General features: G+C 50.9%; 3 protein-coding genes across 5 annotated transcripts; all 3 read right to left on the bottom strand.

The window, feature by feature from the left end:
- Window positions 1–324: 324 nt before the first annotated feature.
- Window positions 325–4,661, bottom strand: LOC136940467 (all-trans-retinol 13,14-reductase-like). Its single transcript, XM_067232626.1, has 11 exons — window positions 4,496–4,661; window positions 4,118–4,300; window positions 3,616–3,857; window positions 3,319–3,514; window positions 2,866–3,063; window positions 2,507–2,626; window positions 2,240–2,378; window positions 1,956–2,065; window positions 1,454–1,620; window positions 1,027–1,186; window positions 325–560 (listed from the first exon to the last, which is right to left on the bottom strand). Exons 1-11 carry the CDS (start codon window positions 4,659–4,661, stop codon window positions 418–420), a joined length of 1,824 nt encoding a protein of 607 aa, XP_067088727.1. The 3' UTR covers window positions 325–417.
- A 2,686-nt stretch (window positions 4,662–7,347) lies between these two features.
- mpp2a (MAGUK p55 scaffold protein 2a) lies at window positions 7,348–12,027 on the bottom strand. 3 transcript variants are annotated; one of them, XM_067232921.1, is made up of 12 exons: window positions 11,997–12,027; window positions 11,642–11,853; window positions 11,421–11,573; window positions 11,087–11,242; window positions 10,564–10,791; window positions 9,950–10,081; window positions 9,764–9,866; window positions 9,506–9,574; window positions 9,094–9,255; window positions 8,625–8,827; window positions 8,101–8,229; window positions 7,348–7,524 (listed from the first exon to the last, which is right to left on the bottom strand). In XM_067232921.1, the coding sequence occupies exons 1-12, from the start codon at window positions 12,025–12,027 to the stop codon at window positions 7,348–7,350; spliced, it is 1,755 nt and encodes a 584-aa protein (XP_067089022.1). The 3 variants fall into 3 exon arrangements, with proteins under 3 accessions (XP_067089022.1, XP_067089023.1, XP_067089024.1); XM_067232922.1 differs by having other exon boundaries at window positions 11,421–11,570; window positions 11,732–11,853; XM_067232923.1 differs by having other exon boundaries at window positions 11,753–11,853.
- A 4,434-nt stretch (window positions 12,028–16,461) lies between these two features.
- pyya (peptide YYa) lies at window positions 16,462–21,112 on the bottom strand. Its single transcript, XM_067232593.1, is given in 4 exon segments — window positions 16,462–16,741; window positions 18,071–18,152; window positions 20,103–20,307; window positions 21,012–21,112. Coding segments are annotated over 3 exon segments (309 nt in total). The 5' UTR covers window positions 21,012–21,112; the 3' UTR covers window positions 16,462–16,719.
- Between the last annotated feature and the right edge of the window lie 1,791 nt (window positions 21,113–22,903).

Genomic DNA, 22,903 nt, shown 5'->3' with positions numbered 1-22,903 from the left:
ACCATCATCACCACCATCATCATCATCATCATCATCATCATCATCATCATCATCATCATCATCATCATCATCACCACCATCATCATCATCATCATCATCATCATCATCATCATCATCATCATCATCATCACCACCATCATCATCATCATCACCATCACCATCACCACCACCACCATCATCACCACCATCATCATCATCATCATCATCATCATCATCATCATCATCATCATCATCATCATCATCATCATCTATCATCACCACCATCATCATCATCATCATCATCATCATCACCACCATCATCATCATCATCATCATCATCATCACCACCACCATCATCATCATCATCATCATCATTCCTCATCATTTCCTCCTCAGTGCTGTGTCAGGAGCTGATTGGTGCAGCAGCAGTGATGTCCCTCAGGCCTGTTTGCGTCTCTGCAGCTTGGTGATCTTCTTCAGGGCCAGCAGCTCCACGTAGAGGACCTGACTGAGGACAGCTGAGGCACACAGCAGGCCTCCGTGCACCGCCCCCGCCATCCCGTTACAGAACACGTCCTGACCTACACACACACACACACAGGTACACACACACACACACACACACACACACACACACACACACACACACACACACACACACACACACACACACACAGGTACACACACACACACACACACACACACAGGTACACACACACGGGTACACACAGGTACACACAGGTACACACATACACACACACATTACAAGAGGGTCTTCTTGAACTTCCACAGTAACACAGGCTGGTGCCCTGTTCAGGCTGGTGCCCTGCTCAGGCTAGTGCCCTGCTCAGGCTGGTGCCCTGCTCAGGCTAGTGCCCTGCTCAGGCTGGTGCCCTGTTCAGGCTGGTGCCCTGCTCAGGCTGGTGCCCTGCTCAGGCTGGTGCCCTGCTCAGGCTAGTGCCCTGCTCAGGCTGGTGCCCTGCTCAGGCTGGTGCCCTGCTCAGGCTGGTGCCCTGCTCAGGCTGGTGCTGCTCCCGGGGGCCTCACCTGTCAGGTAGAGGCCGCTGACCGGCGTCTGGGCGCGTGTGCGGGCCACCACCTCCGGGCTGAAGCGCCCCAGGTTATGCTCCGCCCCGTACATCTGACCTCGCGGAGCGCCCAGGTAGTGCATGTTGGTCAGGGGTGTGGCCGCGTCCAGGAACGTCACCTGGACAGGTAGGTAGACAGGTAGACAGGTAGATAAGTTAGACAGGTAGGTAGACAGGTAGACAGGTAGATAAGTTAGACAGGTAGGTAGACAGGTAGACAGGTAGATAAGTTAGGTAGACAGGTAGACAGGTAGATAAGTTAGACAGGTAGGTAGACAGGTAGACGGGTAGATAAGTTAGACAGGTAGGTAGATAGGTAGACAGACACGCAACCCCCCCCCCACACACCCACCCACCCCCCCCCCCACACACACACACGCACACACCCTGTTTCGCAGCTGAGGGAAGATGTGCAGAGCCCAGTCGAGCAGCTCATGGGCCATGGCCATCTTCAGCTCCAGGTAGTCCTGTCCTCTCCTGCTCATGCTGGTGTCCTGCCACTCCTCAAACCACTCAAAACGAGCCATGGTCAGCAGGGTCATACACGACTTACCTGAGGGGGTCAACAGGGTCATGTAGGACTTACCTGAGGGGGTCAACAGGGTCATGTAGGACTTACTTGGGGTGGGGGGTATTTGCATATAGTGTAAAATTCATATGCTCATATGAGTCTCGGGGGGTATATTTGTCTCCAGTGGAAAGGTGTGTGTGCCCATGTGTGGCTGTTCGAATGTGGCGTGTGTGTGTGTGTTTGTGTACCTGGATGCCTGTTCGAGTGTGGCGTGTGTGTGTGTGCGTGTGCGTGTGTGTGCGTGTGGGTGCGTGTGTGTGTGTGTGTGCGTGTGTGTGCGTGTGTGTGTGTGTGCGTGTGTGTGTGTGTGTGTGTACCTGGGTGCCTGATGCTGGAGGTGGGGTCTTTGGCAGAGGGGAAGGTGATGAACATCATAGGAATATTTCCCACCACCTCGTCTCTGCTCAGAGAACTGTAGCGCTCCATCCTAACATGAACAACAAGAAACCCTCAAACAACATGATGACACACACGTCTGACACAGCTCTGAGACTGTTGGAACATGAACAGAACGTACTGATCATTTGATTTCCAGGAATACTGCCCTCTACTGGTGGCAAGAAGAAAGGAAAGAAGAAAAAAGCACCGAAGTATGACTGACATTGCGTCCAGGTCGTTGTGTTTGTACATCCAGAAGTTGGTAGAGACGATGCCCAGCTCCTCCTTGCTGCCGTCCAGACCCACAAAGACCAGGAAGGAGCCCATGCCATGACGCACCATGCCCAGCAGGGAGCGCACCTCTGAGGACACACACACAAAGAAACACACACATACACACTGTGTTGTACTGAGTTGAGAGGGTGCTGTGTTTCTGTGTTGTAGGAGATGCTGTCTGTCTGCATGTGTGTGTGTGTGTGTGTGTTCTCACCTGGCTTGGCCTGCACCTGTGGAGGCAGAAATTTCTGGAAGGTGTTGAAGATGCCAGCGTTGGAGATGACCACCGGAGCCAGGACCTCAACCTCCTCCTGTCCCTTCCGCACCGTCACCCCTGGCAACCATCACCCCGACAGACGTGATGTCATCGGACAGGCAGAAGTGAAGAGATGGATGAAGGAGGACAGGGAGAAGATGGAAACATACAGGAGGAACAAATGGAGGAGGGTGATGGAAGAGGAGGTCGTGACCTTCCTGACAGGAGTGTCTGTTACTGCCCCGTCCAAGCACACCTCACTACACCCAAGTTGCCCTCAGGGAGCCCAAAGACGAGTGCTTCTTCTCTGTACTGACCGTAGGCGCTGCCGAGCTGGTCCACCAGGACGCGCTGCACAGGCGCTCTGACCAGCACAGCGCCCCCTGCCTTCCGGATGACTGGGATGATGTTGAAGGCGAACTCGCTGGCGCCCCCTCTGGGGTAGTAGGCGCCACGCTTGTAGTGGTGCAACAGCAGCGCGTTGATCAGGAAGCTGGAGTCCTTAGGAGGGACGCCTGGAGACCCAGGACAGCCAATCACAAAGAGATGATCACAAGGACAGCCAATCACAAACAGATGATCACAAGGACAGCCAATCACAAAGAGATGATCACAAGGACAGCCAATCACAAAGAGATGATCACAAGGACAGCCAATCACAAAGAGATGATCACAAGGACAGCCAATCACAGAGCAAGGACTACAGAGGACAGTCAATGACACAAGAACAGGAAAATATTGAAGGAAAGAAATAAAGAAAACAGGTGTACCATAGAAGAGGTAGGCAGACAGTGCCTGAAGATCTTTGTTCTGAGTGATTCGGGACATCATCTCCGAGTGGCTGGTTGTCGCCAGGCGGAAAACTGAAGAAATGCGCTCCAATAGGCCGGTCTTGATGAGGAAGTGGACCAACCACAGAGGGATCATCTTCAGAGAGGCGATGAGAGGGGCGCGGCGAGCTGCCAGCTTCAGGGGAGATGACTCGGTTATCCCACAGTTTATACACAACGTTATATATTACACACAAACACACACACACACTCACACACACTCACACACACTCACACCTTCATCAGCCTGATCAGCTCGTCCACGGCCTCCTCCTCTCCGGGGAACTGCCTCCGGAGGCTGGCAGCCATCTCCGTCTTGCCGGAGTGGAGGTGGTACTCCCTGCGACTCTCTCCCTGCCCAAGGATCAGCGTGTCGTAGTGCTGCTCCAGCCGGGTGAACTGCAGCTGGCCCTCTGTGATCTGATCCAGGACCACCCTCAGCAGGCTGCCCTCGTGGAGCTGGCCCAGGTAGTGGATACCTGTGGAGGAGGGGGAGAGGAGGGGGATGGATGTGGGGGTGGAGAGAGGGAGAGAGGAGGGGGATGGATGTGGGGGTGGAGAGAGGGGGAGAGGAGGGGGATGAATGTGGGGGTGGAGAGAGGGGGGAGAGGAGAGGAGGGGGATGGATGTGTGGGTGGAGAGGAGGGGGAGAGGAGGGGGAGAGGAGGGGGATGGATGTGGGGGTGGAGAGAGGGGGAGAGGAGGGGGAGAGGAGGGGGAAGGATGTAGGGGATCTTACCCACGTCGAACTCAAAGCCCTGGTTCTGGAAGGTATGACAGCAGCCCCCAGCCTGGTCATGTTGCTCCAGAACCAGAACCTTCTTACCGGCCTTTGCCAGGACTGCGGCCACCGTCAGCCCCCCGATCCCGCTGCCGATCACCACGGCGTCCAGATGCTCCGGAACGCGGTCCACACGGAACCCTGCCAACACAGGCCTCTTCATCAGCAGGAACACGGTCATCGTCACTGCTATCATTATCCTCATCATCATCACCAGATACCACTAGGTTTTAACTAGGCGGTGTCACAGGGTCTGAACCCCAGCCCTTGTCAGCGATGAAGGAATGCAGGACCACAGGTTAGGATTAGGTCACAATACTGTCGCCTGGAACTCACCTTTCTTCAGCACCTCATCTCTCTGCTTGCTGTCCGTGACCAGAGGTCCCGGAGGCCGCAGACAGTCCTGGCTGAAGACTCTGTGTCTCCCCCTGGTGGCCAGGAAGCCCAGCAGCAACCCCAGCCCCAGAACGGCTGCTGCTCCAAACAGCAGCACAGCCCACATCCCGGCAGCAGCCTCTGGGCTGTCTCACTGACTAGCTGGCTGGCTGGCTGTCTGGATGACTAGCTGGCTGGCTGGCTGTCTGGATGACTAGCTGGCTGCCTGAATGCCTGCCTGGTGAATGTGTGTCCTGGAACACAACCTTCTGCGGAAAACCCAAACCTCCCTCAACCCCTCACTGCTCCCCGGAACGATCCCACCCTGGGCCAGACAGACACCGCTCTGACAGATGGTCCACTCTCTCTCTCTCTCTCTCTCTCTTTCTCTCTCTCTCTCTCTCTCTCTCACTGGATACCAACTGGACTCATGGCCTTTACAGCCCCCAATGAGCTCTGCTTAAGGGAGGAGGAGATAAGGAGGAGGAGGAAGGGATGGATGGATGGGGAGGTGGTAAAATGATTATCCACCCTGGTCACGAGGCTGGATGAAGATAAGAGGATGTAAGATGAGAGAAACAGAAAAAGAGAGAGAGACAGAGAGAAAGCCTGAGAAACTGAAAGAGAGAGGGGAGGGGAATAGACGTTTTCATTCAGAGTTGATGCGTGGAAATTCATCATAATTGTACACGATTTGTTGGACCATGTCTTGTTCCACTGAGTTTTCCAACTTGTTGTGTAGAACAGACGGGACCAGTCTGGAACATTCCCCAGGCCCAGAAGCAGCCCCACGAGACAGACGCCTGACTCCTCATAGGTCACGACTGTTCAACTACTCTCCTACTTTCTCCACCCCGTCTTAAAGATAACTTTAGGATCATTGCGACACCTCGATCGTTCCTGTGTGCGAGTCAGCAGGCTGCGAGCTGACCTCGGGAAAGGGAGGAAGGGATTTGATTGGCTTTGACCATGATGTCTCTCAGGGTTCTGACAGAGGATTAAACACAAACACACACAGACGTGCACACACACACAGAACAGAGTGTTAGAAGTCAAGGATCTGTAACCAGTCAGCCGTCATTCAGATCAATCACAGACACAGTCAGATTTGAACAGTTTGTAAATCCAGGATTTAATCCGTAAGTGTACAGACAGGTTTCTACAGTGTCACGTGACCCCCAGTCATCGTCTTCCTGTTGTCCTCTACCTCTACGATGTCACCAGTGACCACTGCTAGAACATGTGAACTAAACACACATCAAGAACATGGTTCATTGCCTCTCCAGATAAAAGTCGTTTACTGTGGTGTTTATTTCTAGCTGACCTAAAGCACCTCACAAAACGTTCTTTTTTAAATGTACAAAAACCTAATCGGACCTCCTGTAGGGTTTAGGCTATTTGTCACAGATACCGTCGTCAATAAATAATATTATAAGGCCGAAATGTTGTGCCTAGAAAACATGACTTTGCTATGGAAGTAGCTTTCAGCTGCTCACTGATTGGCTGACTCTGAAACCTCAGAAGACAGATCCCCAATCAGCCTGAGGGATCAGTGATTTCAAGGTCCAATCAGAACGTACATCCTGAAAGCCCATCATAAAGGATCTACTGTTCTCAAAATGAGATGGTCAACGTTATGACATTTCAATGTTTTTTTTCACCTAAACTTTGATTGGTTACACTCAAGATAGTTTGATTGCTCCTTCTTTAAAAACGTGGCACCTTTAAAGGATCGGGAGACATCAAGATCTCTTATACTGGTATCAAAGTATTTTGAGACGTTTATATAAAAAATAAATAAAGTAGTTAGCTTCTCAAACTGACCAAGTTCTCTGACACTGGCAGACATAAGCTCTATTGGAAAATCCACTTTTAAAGGTAGAAAAAACAAAAACAAATATGAAAACACAATTTCAAGCGTTGGTTTCTGACGGTGACGATGTCACAACACACGATCACTGGGTTTACAAAAGAAAGTAGAGGTACAGATGAAGAGGTCAAATAAAGATATTTCAAGTACTATTTTGAAGCCACTATCAACACCAATTGCATCATAATCAGTCATTGTAGTACCCACTAACATCTGTGTGGTTGCATGAATCAGTACATGTGCCACTGTTTTTTGAAATAGTACAAATAATTTATGATAAAATTATAATAAACTCAAAACAAACAAAAAACGAATTCAATACAAATTGTACAAAAATGTCATTATGAAATTTGGCACAGAAGTAAACTGGGAAATAAGAAAGGATGGACCCTTTGAGAAATGGGGAGGGGAGGGGAGGGGAGGGGAGGAGGGAGGGAGGGAGGGAGGGAGGGAGGGAGGGAGGGAGGGAGGGAGGGAGGGAGGGAGGGAGGGAGGGAGGGAGGGGAGGGGAGGGGAGGTGTGTGTGAGTGTGACAGGGGAGGGGTGTAGGTGGATGTAAACATTGATGAACTGCTCCTGCCTATGAAGAGAACATGAACATGGAGGTTGGAGACACACACACACACGCACACACAGATGGGCACAGACACACACATACACACACACACATACATACACACACACACACAGTCCTTGATGTTTCAGCAACAGATGTGCAGATGTGTTGTCCAGGCTGTTGTAATTAGCTTGGTCCACTTCAGAAGATCTCTGGTTGGCTGCAGTCAGTGGGACCTGGGGTGCCTGGCCCACTCTCCTCCCTAAACTCCTCCTCTTCCTTCATAAACTCCTCCCCCTCTTCCTTCCAGAAGGACCGGGGGTGACAGGGAAACACTGCTGGCTCTTGGGATCCCCAGTCCTCCCCCTCCTCCCCCTCCTCCCCCCCCTAGAACACCCAGGTGACAGGGACCCACTGCTGGCTCTTGGTAACCGTCTCCAGGGAAGTCTTGATGGTGCGGTAGGTCTCGTCCAGGTTGTCGTTGACAACGGTCAGGTCAAAGTAGTGTCCGTAGGCCTGCTGGATCTTGGCGCTCTCGTCCACCGTGCGCTTCAGCTCCGCATCCTGCAGGGGGCAACACAGGACCGGTTCAAACCAGATTACTCTCCAGGATACTCACTCACATTCACACACCGTCTTGCCTAAACACACAGTCTATCCTACGGTGTGTGTACACTGACAAGGACAGGACGACACACACACATGCAGCCCGTCTGTCTGACTGCCTGTCTGTCTGCTTGTCTAACTGCCTGTCTGACTGACTGCCTGTCTGTCTGCTTGTCTGTCTGCCTGTCTGACTGCCTGTCTGCTTGTCTGACTGCCTGTCTGTCTGCTTGTCTGTCTGACTGTCTGTCTGTCTGCTTGTCTGACTGCTTGTCTGACTGCCTGTCTGTCTACTTGTCTGTCTGCCTGTCTGACTGCCTGTCTGTCTGCTTGTCTGACTGTGTCTGTCTGCCTGTCTGTCTGCTTGTCTGACTGCCTGTCTGTCTGCTTGTCTGTCTGCCTGTCTGACTGCCTGTCTGCTTGTCTGACTGCCTGTCTGTCTGCTTGTCTGCCTGTCTGTCTGCCTGTCTGTCTGTCTGCTTGTCTGTCTGCGTGTCTGACTGCCTGTCTGTCCACCCTTCCGTCTGTGTGTCTTACCGTGAGCAGCTTGCTGACCACCCCGGCCTCGACAGCCGAGCTGTTCATGGCCTTCAGGACCTCGAAGTCTGGAGCCTCGACAAACACCACGTAGGGGAGGAACTCTGATGTACGCAGCACCTTCAGAGCCTGGGGTCACACACACACACACACACACACACACACACACACACACACACACACACACACATCAACCCTAACCCTTAATGCACTTCCAATCCCAACCCACCTGAAAACAACACTTCAAAAGCTGTCAGGATCAGGAAAAGGTCCTCATACATTCAATGATTCCTTCGTTTACTATTGTTGTGGGGACGTCAGGTCCTGGCCTCCACACTGCGTCCAGGCAGCCCTACCTGAGGGTTGACGACCGGGCAGCCCTACCTGAGGGTTGACGACCGGGCAGCCCTACCTGAGGGTTGACGTCCAGGCAGCCCTACCTGAGGGTTGACGACCGGGCAGCCCTACCTGAGGGTTGACGTCCAGGCAGCCCTACCTGAGGGTTGACGTCCAGGCAGCCCTACCTGAGGGTTGACGTCCAGGATGCAGACACGGCCGGCCTCCACCACCTCGTGGATGGAGTCGATCTTGGTCCCGTACATGCTGCCGTCGTACTCCCCGTACTCCAGGTAGCGGCCGCCCTTCACGTCGGCCTCCATCTTGCTGCGACTGGTGAAGGCGTACATCTGGCCCTCGCGCTCGCCAGCCTTGGGCTTCCTGGACGTGTCTACATGACAGGAAGTGCATGACAGGAAGTGCATGGCAGGAAGTCAGCTGAGGTAGGTGAGCGGGTAGCTAGTGATAGGTGGATGGTAGTTAGGGAGGGTCATGTGGTTGATAGCTAGCGAGTTGGTTTGAGTCATATGGAAGGGTTTGTGACAGTGGATTCATTTAATAACTTTTGTTATACTTCCGGGGTATAGCAGTGATTTAGTTAGCTAGTTAGTTGTGCTTAAGGATATAGTGGTTAGTTGATTATTTTGATGTACTTACGAGGTATAGTGGTTCCAAACAGCTGTGTGTCCTTCAACAGCATCTTGTTCTTCAGGCTCCACCTACCCACTCCCTGAGCACCAATCAGAACCAGCGTCTTCCTCCGGAATGGAGGCACCTTGGCCACCTCCTCATAGATCAACAACTCATGTCTGTCAAACTCTGAGAGGGAGATGGGGAGGGAGGGAGAGAGGGAGAGAGGGAGGGAGGGAGAGAGGGAGAGAGGGAGAGAGAGAGAGAGAGAGAGAGAGAGAGAGAGAGAGAGAGGGAGAGAGGGAGGGAGGGGAAGGGAAGGGAAGGGAAAGGGAGGGTTAGAAAGTAGATACAGTTAGAAATACGTATTTACCAGGTCATAACAGTACAGTTGAGAATTCATTGACCCTGGATGGTGTCCTGCAGGAGGGGGGCCCACCTGCGTTCCTGGTGGTAACATACATCATCTTCTTCTTTTTCTTTCCTCCAACTCCGCTGCACAGAGTACCTGCCACACAGATACAGGTGAGGACAACAGGTGAGCTAGACAGGCAGGTGAAGCTGGGTAAGAGCAGTAGACAGGCAGGTGAAGCTGGGTAAGAGCAGTAGACAGGCAGGTGAAGCTGGGTAAGAGCAGTAGACAGGCAGGTGAAGCTGGGTAAGAGCAGTAGACAGGAGAGGAGGTAGGTGTGTCTACCTGCAGGAGGTAATTCCACGTCTCTCTTCACAAAGGCTTTCCTCTTCTCCTCTAGCATTTGACTGGGGATCAGACCAGTACTGCCCCCATCGACACGACGAGCCTGCAGACAACACACACACACACGTTTACAATCAGCAACACACAGACACGTTCACCATCAGTAACGAGCGCACACACACACACCTGCCACCAGTTAAGGTCATCTTGGTTGACAATCTGCAGGATGTCCCCTGTGTAGAACTTCAGCCCTGCCTCCTTGCAGGGAATCAGGTTGTCATTGGCTGGGTCGTAATCGAAGTGACACTTGTAAAATACCTGATGACACAGGTGAGAACCAGTAAGACAGGTGGAGAGTGACAGCAGCTATAGGAGCGGATATACAGGTGTGACAGGGCCAGGTATGTCAGGGCCAGGTGTGTCAGGGCCAGGTGTGTCTGGACCAGGTGTGTCAGTGCCAGGTGTGTCAGGGCCAGGTGTGTCTGGACCAGGTGTGTCAGTGCCAGGTATGTCAGTGCCAGGTGTGTCTGGACCAGGTGTGTCTGGACCAAGTGTGTCAGGACCAGGTGTGTCAGTGCCAGGTGTGTCTGGACCAGGTATGTCAGGACCAGGTGTGTCTGGACCAGGTGTGTCTGGACCAGGTGTGTCAGTGCCAGGTGTGTCGGGACCAGGTGTGTCAGTGCCAGGTATGTCAGGACCAGGTGTGTCTGGACCAGGTGTGTCTGGACCAGGTGTGACAGGACCAGGTGTGTCTGGACCAGGTGTGACAGGACCAGGTGTGTCAGGGCCAGGAGTGTTACCTGTCCGAGCAGGTGGGACTCCTGGTAGCTGGGCAGGATCTTGAGGACCACGCTGCCGCTGGCGTCCTGCAGCACCTCCTGCAGTACCAGGACGTCCTGCCCCATGGGGCGGCCGTTCACCTCCTTGATGATGTCACCGGCGTGCAGCAGACCCTGCTGGTCGATCATGCCCCCGTGCAGGATCCGGGCGATGACCAGCTCCCCCGCCTCCACACGGAACGTGATCCCCTGATACACGCGTGACACACGCCACACATCTTAGATTTTTATCCTCACGTGTCAATTTAGCAATCTATCATTGGTTAGAAGTTATTAAGGGTGGTAAAGGTATTTTGGTAGTTAGGGTGGTAGTTACCATGTTAGGGTGGTAGTTACCATGTTAGGGTGGTAGTTACCAGGTTAGGGTGGTAGTTTGGGTGGTAGTTACCAGGTTAGGGTGGTAGTTAGGGTGGTAGTTACCAGGTTAGGGTGGTAGTTAGGGTGGTAGTTACCAGGTTAGGGTGGTAGTTAGGGTGGTAGTTACCAGGTGTTCTCCGGCCACCTTGCGGATGCCCACCATCCTGACGGCGTCAGGGGGCACGGGCTGGGTGGCGGTGGGCGGGTCCATGTAGGCACACGGGCTTGGGGGCGGGCTCTCACACGTCTGAGAAGCCACGGAATCATGAGTCTCCAGCAGGGACTGCCGACCAATCAACAGAGAGCAAACAATTAATTGACAGAAGAAGAAAACTTGTGTGTGAAACTTATGGTTCCCCCCAGGAACTGCTCTTGAGAAAATGTAATTGTGTCCCCCAAAGTTGATTTTTGTCCCTATGCCTGTGTGTGTATACCCGTGTGTGTGTGTGTGTGTATCCCACCAGGAAGTGGGGCTCGTTGAGGATGCGTGTGAGCTCGGCGGCGGTGTTGCTGTGGTGTGTGAAGGGGCTGAGGTCCTGGAGGATCTCCTGGACCAGCTCAACGTTGTTCTCCCTGACCGCCTCCAGCCTCGTCTCCCCAGGGCTCTCTGGCTCCTGGACACACACACACACACACCCACGCACACGCACACGCACACGCACACGCACACACACACACACACACAAAAGAACAATAAAACACACACAATGTTTGTAAACGACAACATGTCCTCACAAGTAAAGCGTGTGTGTGTGTGAGAGCGTGTGTGTGCGTGTGTGTGTGTGAGTCTCACCACAGGGCTCTCCATGATGCCTTTGAGGAAGATGAGATCCAGATCGTTGGCAGTGGTGGAGCTGGTGCTGTCACTCAGGGTGTCCAGAACCTGTGTGACCGCTGCACACACACACACACACACACATGTAGCATGAAGAGAGGAGAGGAGGAGGGGAGGAGGGGAGGAGAGGAGAGGGGAGGAGAGGGGAGAGGAGAGGAGAAGAGAGGAAGGGAGGAGGGGAGGAGAGAGGGTTGTAACTCACCAGGTTCTGTGCCAGTAGCTGCCACAGGCATGTTGCAGTTTTGGATAGTCTGGTGCCTAGTCTGGTCTGCCTAGTCTGTGGACTCAATAGGAGAGAGGAGGTGGAGGAGTTAGGTGAAGGAGGGGGACATCTGGCTAATCCATATGTATCCATGACAACAGGCACAATGAACGACCGGGTTGAAAAGAGAGAGTGGGGGGTGGGGTGAGGGAGGGGTACATAAAGAAAGTGGGGGGCACCCCCTCCCTAACCCTCCTGGGACAGAAAGAGAGTCTGAAAAGCAGTCTAATGTGTAGCGTCACAACAACTCATGTTACCAGGAAAATTGTCATTTGTGTGTGTATGTGTGCCATGTGTGTGTGCTAGTGTGACTGTGTGTGTGTGTGTGTGTGTGTGTTAGAGAGTGGGGCTATGAGTATAACACAGGGACAGGAGTACCCTACTAACCCCCTATCAGGAAGAGCTTGTCTGTGATTGGCTGTCTGTAAGTTTTGCAGGCAGGTGATTGGCTACAGCTGACGGCCATGCTCTGTGCTGGCCACTGGCTGCCCTAACGAGGCCCCGCTGAAAATAGACTCTCTCAAGGGATTCCCTCCCACATGGGAACACACACACAAAGAAACACACGCACACACACACACAAAGAAACACACACACCTCAAAGGAAACACCAAAAATAGTGTTTTTAGTGTGACAGTTTGGGTGACTGTGTTTATTTGAATGAAGGTGTGTTGTGGAGAACGCCGAACACGCCTCATCATTACTGGAGGGGGGGAAGGAGGGGAGAACAGGTCCCGGCTGGGTCCAGACATGGAGCTGGAGGAGCTGCATGTACCAGCCCAGCTCTCCAGGGGTGAGGGAGATGGATGGTCTCCCTCCATCCCTCCCTCCTCATCAGCCAGTTGCCATGGCGAGGTACTGTGACTGCCATAGCAACCTGAGCTTGAAGCGTAAAGAGGGGACTTGCGTGTTCGGAGCATGTTACAGGGGGCGGGATGTGGGAAAGAGTAGACAGCAGAAACACACACACACTTAAACACACACACACACCAGCAGAAACACACACACACACACACACTTAAACACACACACACTTAGACACACTTTGTTATTACATAATTGCTAGTTACAGCATTAGCTGACTGTCAGCCATATTAGCCACCAGGGTGATGACATCAGCAGGAATCCACCAATGGGAAAGTCCTTTTCTCTACCCGCCCCACTTACAAAGGAGGAGAGAGAAACAGATGGAGACAGACACACACACACTTCCTGTAGAGGTATCCTTCCTCTCCTCATCCTACCTTTCTTTACCCGCACACCTTCTCTCCTCTTTCCCTCTCCTCCTCTCTTCCTCTCCTCTTTCCCTCTCCTCCTCTCTTCCTCTCCTCCTCTCTTCCTCTCCTCTTTCCCTCTCCTCCTCTCTTCCTCTCCTCCTCTCCTCTTTCCCTCTCCTCTCTCCTAACCCCCTCTCCTCCTCTCTTCCTCTCCTCCTCTCCTCCTTCCCTCTCCTCCTCTCCTAACCCCCTCTAATATCACCTCATAGAGTTGGGTTTCTAACAACAATACTGACCAAACCTTAGTCCTCCCTCCTGCATCCTCCCTCCTCTCTCCTCCACCTCTCTCCTCCCTCCTCTATCCTCCACCTCTCTTCCACCTCTCTCCTCCACCTCTCTCCTCCACCTCTCTCCTCCTCTCTCCTCCACCTCTCTCCTCCACCTCTCTCCTCCACCTCTCCTCTACCTCTCTCCTCCACCTCTCCTCCACCTCTCTCCTCCACCTCTCTCCTCCCACCTCTCTCCTCCACCTCTCTCCTCCCTCCTCTCTCCTCCACCTCTCCTCCACCTCTCTCCTCCCTCCTCTCTCCTCCACCTCTCCTCCACCTCTCTCCTCCACCTCTCTCCTGTCCTGGCGTTCCTTTGTTCTGTCATCTCTCCCCACACAGGTTCACAGGGACAAGGCTCCTTTTCCCCTCCCTCTCCTCCCCCCCCTCCCCCTCCCTCCCTCCCTCTCCTCCCCCCCCCTCCCCTTCCCTCTCCTCTCCTCCCCCCCTCCCCCTCCCTCTCCTCCCCCCCCCTCCCACCCCCTCTCCTCCGACATACAGTCTCAGCCATGCCCATGCTAATAACACACACACACTCACTAACAAGATCACACGCTGCTGTAAACTCCATCTGCTCTGCTCGCCCCCCCCCCCTCCTCCCCCCCCTCCACCCACTCCTCCCGCCCGCTCCCCTCACCCCCCCCTCCCACCCCCTCTCCTCCCGCCCGCTCCCCTCACCCCCCCTCCCACCCACTCTCCTCCCGCCCGCTCCCCTCACCCCTCTCCTCCCCCCCCCCTCCCACCCCCTCTCCTCCCGCCCGCTCCCCTCACCCCCCCCTCCCACCCCCCTCTCCTCCCGCCCACTCCCCTCACCCTCCCTCCCACCCCCTCTCCTCCCGCCCGCCCCGCTCCCCTCACCCCCCCCCACCCACCCCCTCTCCTCCCACCCCCTCCCCTCTCCCCCTGGTCGACTCTTCCAAGGTCTCCCATCTGCCTCAGTCCCCTCCCCCACACTGCCCCTATCTCCCCCCTCACCAGGTGAAACTAAAACAGCATAGTCGACTGTCTTAGCTCACTAAGCTGAAGCCTGCACGGCTAAAATATATATAACTAAAAGGAAAACAGACCTCCGCACCTCCTCCTCTCAATCTGAGTTCTGTCCAGGAGAAGGGTCCAGATGGAGCTAGTCGCCCACGCTTGTTGTTGTGGTTACAAGATGAGAGTGAAATAGTGGAGATGGTGGGGCAAGGCCAGGTACAGTGTGTGTGTGTGTGTGTGTGCCCCTATGCGTATGTTGGTTGTATGTCGGTTGGTCATTTATCTGTTCTGTCGGCGCGAGGGCAGCACGCTGTTCTTGCAGTGGCATGAAAACAAGACTACTATGAACACGAAACACGGTTATCTAAACAATCAGAAACTGTAGACGCTTTCCAGACCCCGTCTGCTTTGTCGATGACGCGTATCCCATCCCACCCAAGCAAGCACCACCGCGCGCACAGCTCCCGGTCCCGTACGCAAATAGGCGCATGCATTAGGCTATTCATCAAACATGGACCCCTTTACGATCACATTTTTACACGAAATTTAGTGTTAGGGGGACGGATGTTTTGAATGGAAGTTGTTTCACTGTTTCAGCCAGCCGGTACATTGCGAACGCTGAAACATTGTGCCACAATAACAACATCTCTCCTATTCGCTCCTATTGCAGCCTACGCATGTTTCCATATAGCCTCACAAAGAAACCCAGCAAGCGGGGCTCTTCAAGGCTCTGTCACGCAATTTGTTACCACATATTTGTTTTTTAAATGTCTCGATTTGTAAAATGCGGTTATTTAATAAAATGTCTTACCTCTTCTCTGTCTCGTGGTGGTCGCGCGGTTTTCTCCGTATTTCAGTTTAATTCGTGGTCTTTGAAACGCTGCTGTCAAATCACAGTCTGAACGCGGCAGATTTAAAGGGGCAATGCACCGTTGTTTTCTCCTGTAGAGTCCAGCAGTCACCCACAGCACAGGCTACATATAGCAAAAGTGTTCACATCAGTAGTGCTTTAAGATTTCTTTCCACAAAAGGTAAATAAGCTTGTTATGTGGATGTATTGATAAAATAACATGTAATCATATTAATTGCTTATAGGAACAGTAGATTACTTTTGGTTTTTAAGTGGCTATGTATTTTAATATAGTTTTTACACTTCACCCTACTTGCCTCGGGGGGAATGTCCCTGACCTTACTGTAAGTCGCTCTGGATAAGAGCGTCTGATAAATGACTAAAAATGTAAAAAATATATTAATGGTCAATAACAGGACATATCTTTTAGTCTAACTTCAGAACTACCGATCTTCCTGCTACAACAGCAACATCTAGTGGTGATAAATGAATACTGCAGCCCTCAGAGAGACACCTGCAACATAACATTTTAACGGCGTCGGAGCGACCCCTAACATTTCTCTAACAAACATCAGACTTTGCACATTACGTCATATCAAACTCCACCACTGAAATAACAGAGATGTGAAAACAATACTTTCATACACTCAGAGGGAGAAGATATCTTAAACGAGTTTCTTCAAATCCAATGATTGATTGGTTGGTTGATTGATGGAGTATGACTGAATTACTGATCGGTATGAAAGATGAGTAAAAAAGCCACGATTCATCATTTGAGTCATCCACACAAGTTTAATCAGACGATGAAGCATGTATACAGTACCAACAATAAAAGGTTATTCTCTTTAGGGCACACAGCAGGGGACTTCACACACAAGATTGAATCTTTCATTAGATATTTTGTATTCTATCTTTATTCAATATTAATAATACTAATAAATTATTTACAATTGAGAGAGAGAGAGAGAGAGAGAGAGAGAGAGAGAGAGGGAGAGGAGAGAGAGAGAGAGAGAGAGAGAGAGAGAGGAGAGAGAGAGAGAGAGAGAGAGAGAGAGAGAGAAGATGATAGAGGAAAGACCCAGTGAGAGAGAAAGACTAGAGTTAGGGAGAGGTTGGTTTAAGGTCTGTGTTGGTCATTGGTTTGTGGTCGATGAGGAGAGAGAAAGGGGAGTGAGTTGGGAGGGTGTAAAGGGGGAGGAGGGGATGGAGGGAGGAGGTGAGAGGCACAGTTCGGCCCGTCCAGGTGAGTCAGATGCCTGGAGAGAACGCCCAATGAGGTGGAGTGGGCGGAGTCACCACACGGAGTCATCATATCTGGAGAGGAGGAAGAGAGGAGAGAGAGAGAGGAGGGAGAGGAGGAAGAGAGGAGAGAGAGAGAGGAGAGAGAGAGGAGGGAGAGGAGAGAGAGAGAGAGGAGGGAGAGGAGAGGAGAGAGAGGAGGGAGAGGGGGAAGAGAGGAGAGAGAGAGGAGGGAGAGTGGAGGAAGAGAGGAGAGAGAGGAGAGAGAGAGGAGGGAGAGGAGGAAGAGAGGAGAGAGTAGGGAGAGGAGGAAGAGAGGAGAGAGAGGAGGAAGAGGAGGAAGAGAGGAGAGAGAGAGAGGAGGAAGAGAGAGAGAGAGAGAGTAGGGAGAGGAGGAAGAGAGGAGAGAGAGGAGGAAGAGGAGGAAGAGAGGAGAGAGAGAGGAGGGAGAGGAGGAAGAGAGGAGAGAGAGAGGAGGGAGAGGAGGAAGAGAGGAGAGAGAGGAGGAAGAGGAGGAAGAGAGGAGAGAGAGAGGAGGGAGAGGAGGAGAGAGAGGAGGGAGAGGAGGAAGAGAGGAGGATGAGAGAAGAGAGAGAGAGGAGGAAGAGGAGGAAGAGAGGAGAGAGAGAGGAGGGAGAGGAGGAAGAGAGGAGAGAGAGGAGGGAGAGGAGGAAGAGAGGAGGATGAGAGAAGAGAGAGAGGAGGAAGAGAGGACAGAGAGAGTAGGGAGAGGAGGAAGAGAGGAGGATGAGAGAAGAGAGAGAGGAGGAAGAGAGGAGAGAGAGAGGAGGGAGAGGAGGAAGAGAGGAGGATGAGAGAAGAGAGAGAGGAGGAAGAGAGGACAGAGAGAGGAGGGAGAGGAGGAAGAGAGGAGGATGAGAGGAGGGAGAGAGGAGGAAGAGAGGAGAGAGAGAAGAGGGAGAGGAGGAAGAGAGGAGAAAGAGAGGAGGGAGAGGAGGAAGAGAGGAGAGAGAGAGGAGGGAGAGGAGGATGAGAGAAGAAAGGATGAGAACATTAATGTGACTAGAAGAAACACATACTGTTGAGCTTGCAAGGACTCACAGTTCGATCCCATTAAAACCTAACCCCTTACCCGAACCCTCAATCAAAAAACATAACCTAAACCAAAAACCCAACCCTTGAAGTTCCATCACTAAAACATTATTCTAACCTTAACTCCTCTCAAACCACCTAGAAACAAACACTTGGACCAAGAAAATGTCCCCCACAAGTTCAAATTGTTCTTGTTTTTTTCTATTCTTGAGGGGATTTTCTGGAGATAGCTATTCTAACCCTCACTCTAACCCCCTAGAACCCTCTAAAATAACATGTTGTGGGACACAAGAAAATGACAATGTTCGTGAGACCAGACACGCACTCACACACAATCACACTCACACAGACCTTGATCTCTGGTCTCTGTCAGTGTTGTCCCCGAACAGCAGCTCTGCCACCACATCCTCTTTGGCAGACCTCTTACCATACCCTGGAGGAAGAGAGGGAGAGAGAGGGAGACAGCAAAGGAGAGAAAGAGTGTAGAAGGAGAGGAGAGAGAGATGGAGGGAGAAGGAGAGAGAGGAAAAGAAGGAGACAGAGAAGAGAAGGAGTGAGAGAATGGTGAGAGAGAGATGGAGAGGAAGAGGGTTTGAAGAGAGAAGGAGAGTGGACAGAGGAGAGAGAGAGAAGAGAGAGAGAGAAGAGAAGAGAGAGAAGAGAGAGAGAGAGAGAGAGGAGGGAATGAGAGGTTTAAATACAGTGCCCTCATTTCCTTTTTCATAGACGCAATCAGCCACTTTTAATATTTAAACTTCTCTACAATAAGCCTGTTTGGTTAGACTTGAAGAAGGAGGAAAGAAGGGAGAGGGAAAATAGTCAGTTAAAAGTGGAGAGTTACAGAGTTGTAGTGAGGCAGCTAGCATGACTACTCTGACAGAATTACACATCCAGGTGGCCACCATACAGCCCTATTAGGATATAATTAGGCAGAGGCCTGGACCAATCACCACATCTCTCTCTCTCTCTCTCTCTCTCCTCTCTCTCTCTATCTCTCCTTCTCTCTCTCTCTCTCTCTCTCTCTCTCTCTCTCTCTCTCTCTCTACTTCTTCCCTCCTCCCTCTGTGTGTCGGTTTCTCTCTCTCTGTCTTCCACTCTTTCTACCGTCCCTCGCTCTCTCCTCTCTGTATCTCTCTCTGTCTCTCTCTGTCCCTCTTTCTAAGTTCTCTCGTGCCTCTCCTCTCATACACTCCATCTGTGCCACTTTAAGAAACACATTTCTCCGATATCTGTATATCTACCGTTGATATGACTTGTGATGAAAAAAAAACTACAAATCTAAAACCAGAAAGGAATCTTCTCCTATCAGGCGCGTCGTGCTGCCGGTGTCATTTTACACTCTAGTTCATCTCTACGGGGTTCTCGCGCCACCGAAGCACAATTGTCCAACCCTGCTGAACGGAGATTCGGTTTGTTGCGAAGAAAATTGGAAGAATTTGCAGCTGCAGAAGTCTCCTTCTGGTTCAATTTAGACGCACCAGTTTCAAAGATTGGATAGCCATGCTTGGCTTAACACAGATAGACAGACAGATACATAAAATAGATGGATATGTGTACATAATAGAGAGAGAGAGAGACAGAGGCAGACACAGATAGACCACAAATAAAGTCAGACAGAGAGACGAACAGATGTAGGCTATATTTGAAGGACGGACAGACAATAGACGGCAAAAACTTGGATGGGTTATCCCCGGTTAGACCGAGTGTCAGATAAACGTTTACATTATTAATTCACCTGAAGGGACTCTCTAATAAGCTATTACTTTCACACTTTTCAACAGCTACATGCTCTCACTCAATGAACTCGGCACTTCTCCTTTTGAAGACTGAATCCGTCACTTTTAACTTTTAGTTAGTTTTACTCACTAAGGTGTTACTGTAAGGGTATCAGTAATACTTCTCTAAAGAGCAACGATCCATTTGAATATCATGAATAAAAACCAAGTCAATGACTCACTGCCGACTCTCGTCTCCTTTAGGCACGCGACCTTTTCTAAGAGCGCTAGACAGTCCCATATCAATACCGAATATGAAACCTTCCGGCTCGCGGAGGTCTTTAACTCGATTTTGCAACTTTCCTTGGGTCCATCTGAAGCACTTTTATTGCCGTGACACATTTATTTGGAGGGCCTTGAGCTTTTTGAGAGTGCTCTGTAATCGGATTTTGAAACACAGTAGCGAGGCTGGGGTATAAAACCTAGCTCGAGGCTGTAATATGAGCGGGAAGGGATCAGAGACCACCGACCTTTGATGGATGATACATTACTTTACTTACCGTTGAATAAAACGAACACAAAAAGGCGACACAAACAGAAAAATTATAATGTTATTTTATAGGCATAAACAAAAAATAGAAGAACAAATTGTTCATGGGTAGGTTAACGAGTTTGGCGCGCTCACCTCTGTCTTGTGATGAGGTTGATGTAGTGTCTAAGAGCGGTGTAATATTTGGCCATTTCTTCGGGAGGCGCGTCTTCACCGGGATTCTCCGGTTTGGGAGGGTATGCGTCCACAAAGGTCCCGAGACACACAAGCACGCACAGGACCAAAGCCACGAGGACGGTCCACGGTTTCATCATGACGGCCATCTGAGAGCAAGGAGACACAGACTGTCAGTTAATAACAACACGAATAACAAATGTATAAAGAAAAGCCAATAAGTAAGCAACACTTTAGATTTATTGATATACAAATGTAATCGATTTTAGTGAGATCGTCTTGCTTTAATGCACAAACCCCTCCATTTATTTGAATTGATAAGCTATTATTAAAGTAGACATGAAAAAAGTCAGAAACACCCACCCTTATATTCAAAAGGAATGTTCCCTATCCTTTTCTGGCGTATTGATTGTGTAAACTTGCGTTTTAACGTGTCATCGCATTCCGTAAAAGTTGAGAATCTCCCGAAAATAAATTAGACATGAATACCTAAGAAAATATCACACTTAAATAAGCTCGTCTTTGACAAAGTTTTGATATTTTTTATCCGGAAACCAACTGTCGACATTGCAACCAAATTAAACCTGACCCAATCTCATGCGGTTGTAATAATCGCTGTCTATGGTGCTGAATTGCGGTTCATTTTCATTAACGGAAACGGACGGCATTCGTTCCAATAAATAATTTACAAATCATTCTCAAACCACGGTTTACGAAATAACACATTCTAACAGCAGTTGACATAGGCTGATGGAGGGTAGCCTACCATATTTTTCGATTTAGCAAAATAAAATATCTAGAAAGTAGACTATCTCTATAAAATGTAGCCTACTGAAAGAGAAGTTTGACTTACTTTAGAAGACTTGTGGTGAGCTACAGGTGACCAAGACAACAGGTGGTGCCGTACAGCGAGGAGGATGTCGTCTGAGTTTGCAGTCTTTATCGTGCTCGTTGCTTTTCAGAGCTCTTCTTTAAGAAGGCAGATCTCCGATCTTTTGTTTCACACCGAATCTCATTGGTTTATATACCCGCGGCCGTCTTCAGCACTCACCGAGGTGGGACGGGCATCGGACGGTGTAACGGAGGGTGGGGCGGAGTGGTGTGGAGGAAGAATGCGTCATCTGATGATGAACATATTAGGCCTACTAACGCTCTCAGCTTCGACGTATTTGATATTTGACGTATTTGAGGTGTCAGGCAATCATGTGTGGGTCATGGTAGCTACACCTGTAAGAAAAGGTAAAACGACTAAACGTGTAACGGTACGCCACAGCGCAGCACCTGTCTGAAACCTATCTATCTTTGTATCCATAGCAACACACTTTTCAGTGTGAGCTTTCCGACTACCAAAGTTCTTTGCAGTTGTAGATAGAAAGTACTTGGAACTTGCATTCTGTGTTTGGGAAGATTAGGATACGGTTTCAAGGCCTACAGTGTTACTGATAGCCAGTCAGGTAGGCTACTAAACTACCAGCTGAACACAAGAGGGCAGTTGTGTTCCTAGAGGTAGGCTATGGTCGCGCGCTCTGACACATCTCTGATAACATAGGATATCCGGTAACAGTTAATAGTTATGACCCGTCTTCTGTTGAGCTCGAGGGATCAGTTTACCCTGAGACTTTTTAGATGATGGTATTATTGCAGACACGACGATTATATAATTTGGTAATCTCACACTTGATTGGCTACATGACACCCTACAGCCGCAATAGGGTAAAATGTGGCCTGTGGATGGGCTTCAATAATGTTGTTTTCCACGTTTTAATCTTCTGAATTAGCCATCGGAATCAGCACGTACCGTCACACTCTTGGAAATCTCTACGCGGCACCACGTTGTCGGTTACGTCACATCTCTCACCTCGAGCCCTAAGATCAGATCGATAATACCACCAGCAAAAATGTGACGGAAATGAAGACAAGTGCGCGCTTTAGGGACAACGGCAGTTTTTTTTCTTTCGGCATTCTGGTGCTTTCACTGCTTTAGCGAAAAATCAATCATCGTCTGTATCGATCATGAGCTCAGACAGTGTGGGAGCAATTATCGGACCAATCAGACGGATCCTCATCTCCCCCGTAGGTGCGCGAGCGGATATTCTAAACGGCTCGTTGTCAATGTGGAATTGAAACAATGTGGAAGATTGTGTTGCTGTCTAGGATCCTACCAGAATCCACAAAGTGGGTGTTCGTCTGGGCGGAGATGAAGTGTTTAAGCGGCAGTTATGATTAATAGCATCATAAATGGTCTTTAACACAACAAACAGCTCACAGCGTTAGTGTTGTTGATGACAGGCAGCTCTCATAGGGCTATGACGAGGGCCTGGACCGACCCCCACCACTCACACCCTTCCCATTGACTGGCAGTCTGGTGCCCCCCTCCCGCCCAGACCCCCCCTCCCCCAACACACGTCATGGCTGGAAATAACTTCGCTGTTCAGCCATGAATGTCTAGGATTTACTCTAAGAAAGTAGGGGGCGTACTACCGGCCTGGAGTCAGTCCAGGCCGAGCGAATAGGAGTCAGTCCAGGCCGAGCGAACAGGAGTCAGTCCAGGGAGAGCGAACAGGAGTCAGTCCAGGCCGAGCGAACAGGAGTCAGTCCAGGCCGAGCGAACAGGAGTCAGTCCAGGGCAAGCGAACAGGAGTCAGTCCAGGGAGAGCGAACAGGAGTCAGTCCAGGGAGAGCGAACAGGAGTCAGTCCAGGGAGAGCGAACAGGAGTCAGTCCAGGTGGAGGCGTGGCACCTGCT

Source organism: Osmerus mordax, chromosome 3 (genome assembly GCF_038355195.1).
Source record: "Osmerus mordax isolate fOsmMor3 chromosome 3, fOsmMor3.pri, whole genome shotgun sequence".
Classification (NCBI taxonomy): Eukaryota; Metazoa; Chordata; class Actinopteri; order Osmeriformes; family Osmeridae; genus Osmerus; species Osmerus mordax.
This window is presented reverse-complemented; position numbering and strand designations above follow the sequence as displayed.

What these genes read in the sequence shown, in the direction of transcription:
- mpp2a (XM_067232921.1), bottom strand. Translation starts at nt 12,027, where the DNA reads ATGCCTGTGGCAGCTACTGGCACAGAACCTG. An exon ending in AGGTGGCCGGAGAACACCTG is followed by an intron (nt 10,792 to 11,086) that starts GTAACTACCACC and finishes CGCGTGTATCAG; the next exon opens with GGGATCACGTTCCGTGTGGA. An exon ending in TGTTACCACCAGGAACGCAG is followed by an intron (nt 9,256 to 9,505) that starts GTGGGCCCCCCT and finishes TCTCCCTCTCAG; the next exon opens with AGTTTGACAGACATGAGTTG.
- LOC136940467 (XM_067232626.1), bottom strand. Translation starts at nt 4,661, where the DNA reads ATGTGGGCTGTGCTGCTGTTTGGAGCAGCAGCCGTTCTGGGGCTGGGG. An exon ending in GTCTGCCTACCTCTTCTATG is followed by an intron (nt 3,064 to 3,318) that starts GTACACCTGTTT and finishes CTGGGTCTCCAG; the next exon opens with GCGTCCCTCCTAAGGACTCC. An exon ending in TCCCTCAGCTGCGAAACAGG is followed by an intron (nt 1,187 to 1,453) that starts GTGTGTGCGTGT and finishes CTACCTGTCCAG; the next exon opens with GTGACGTTCCTGGACGCGGC.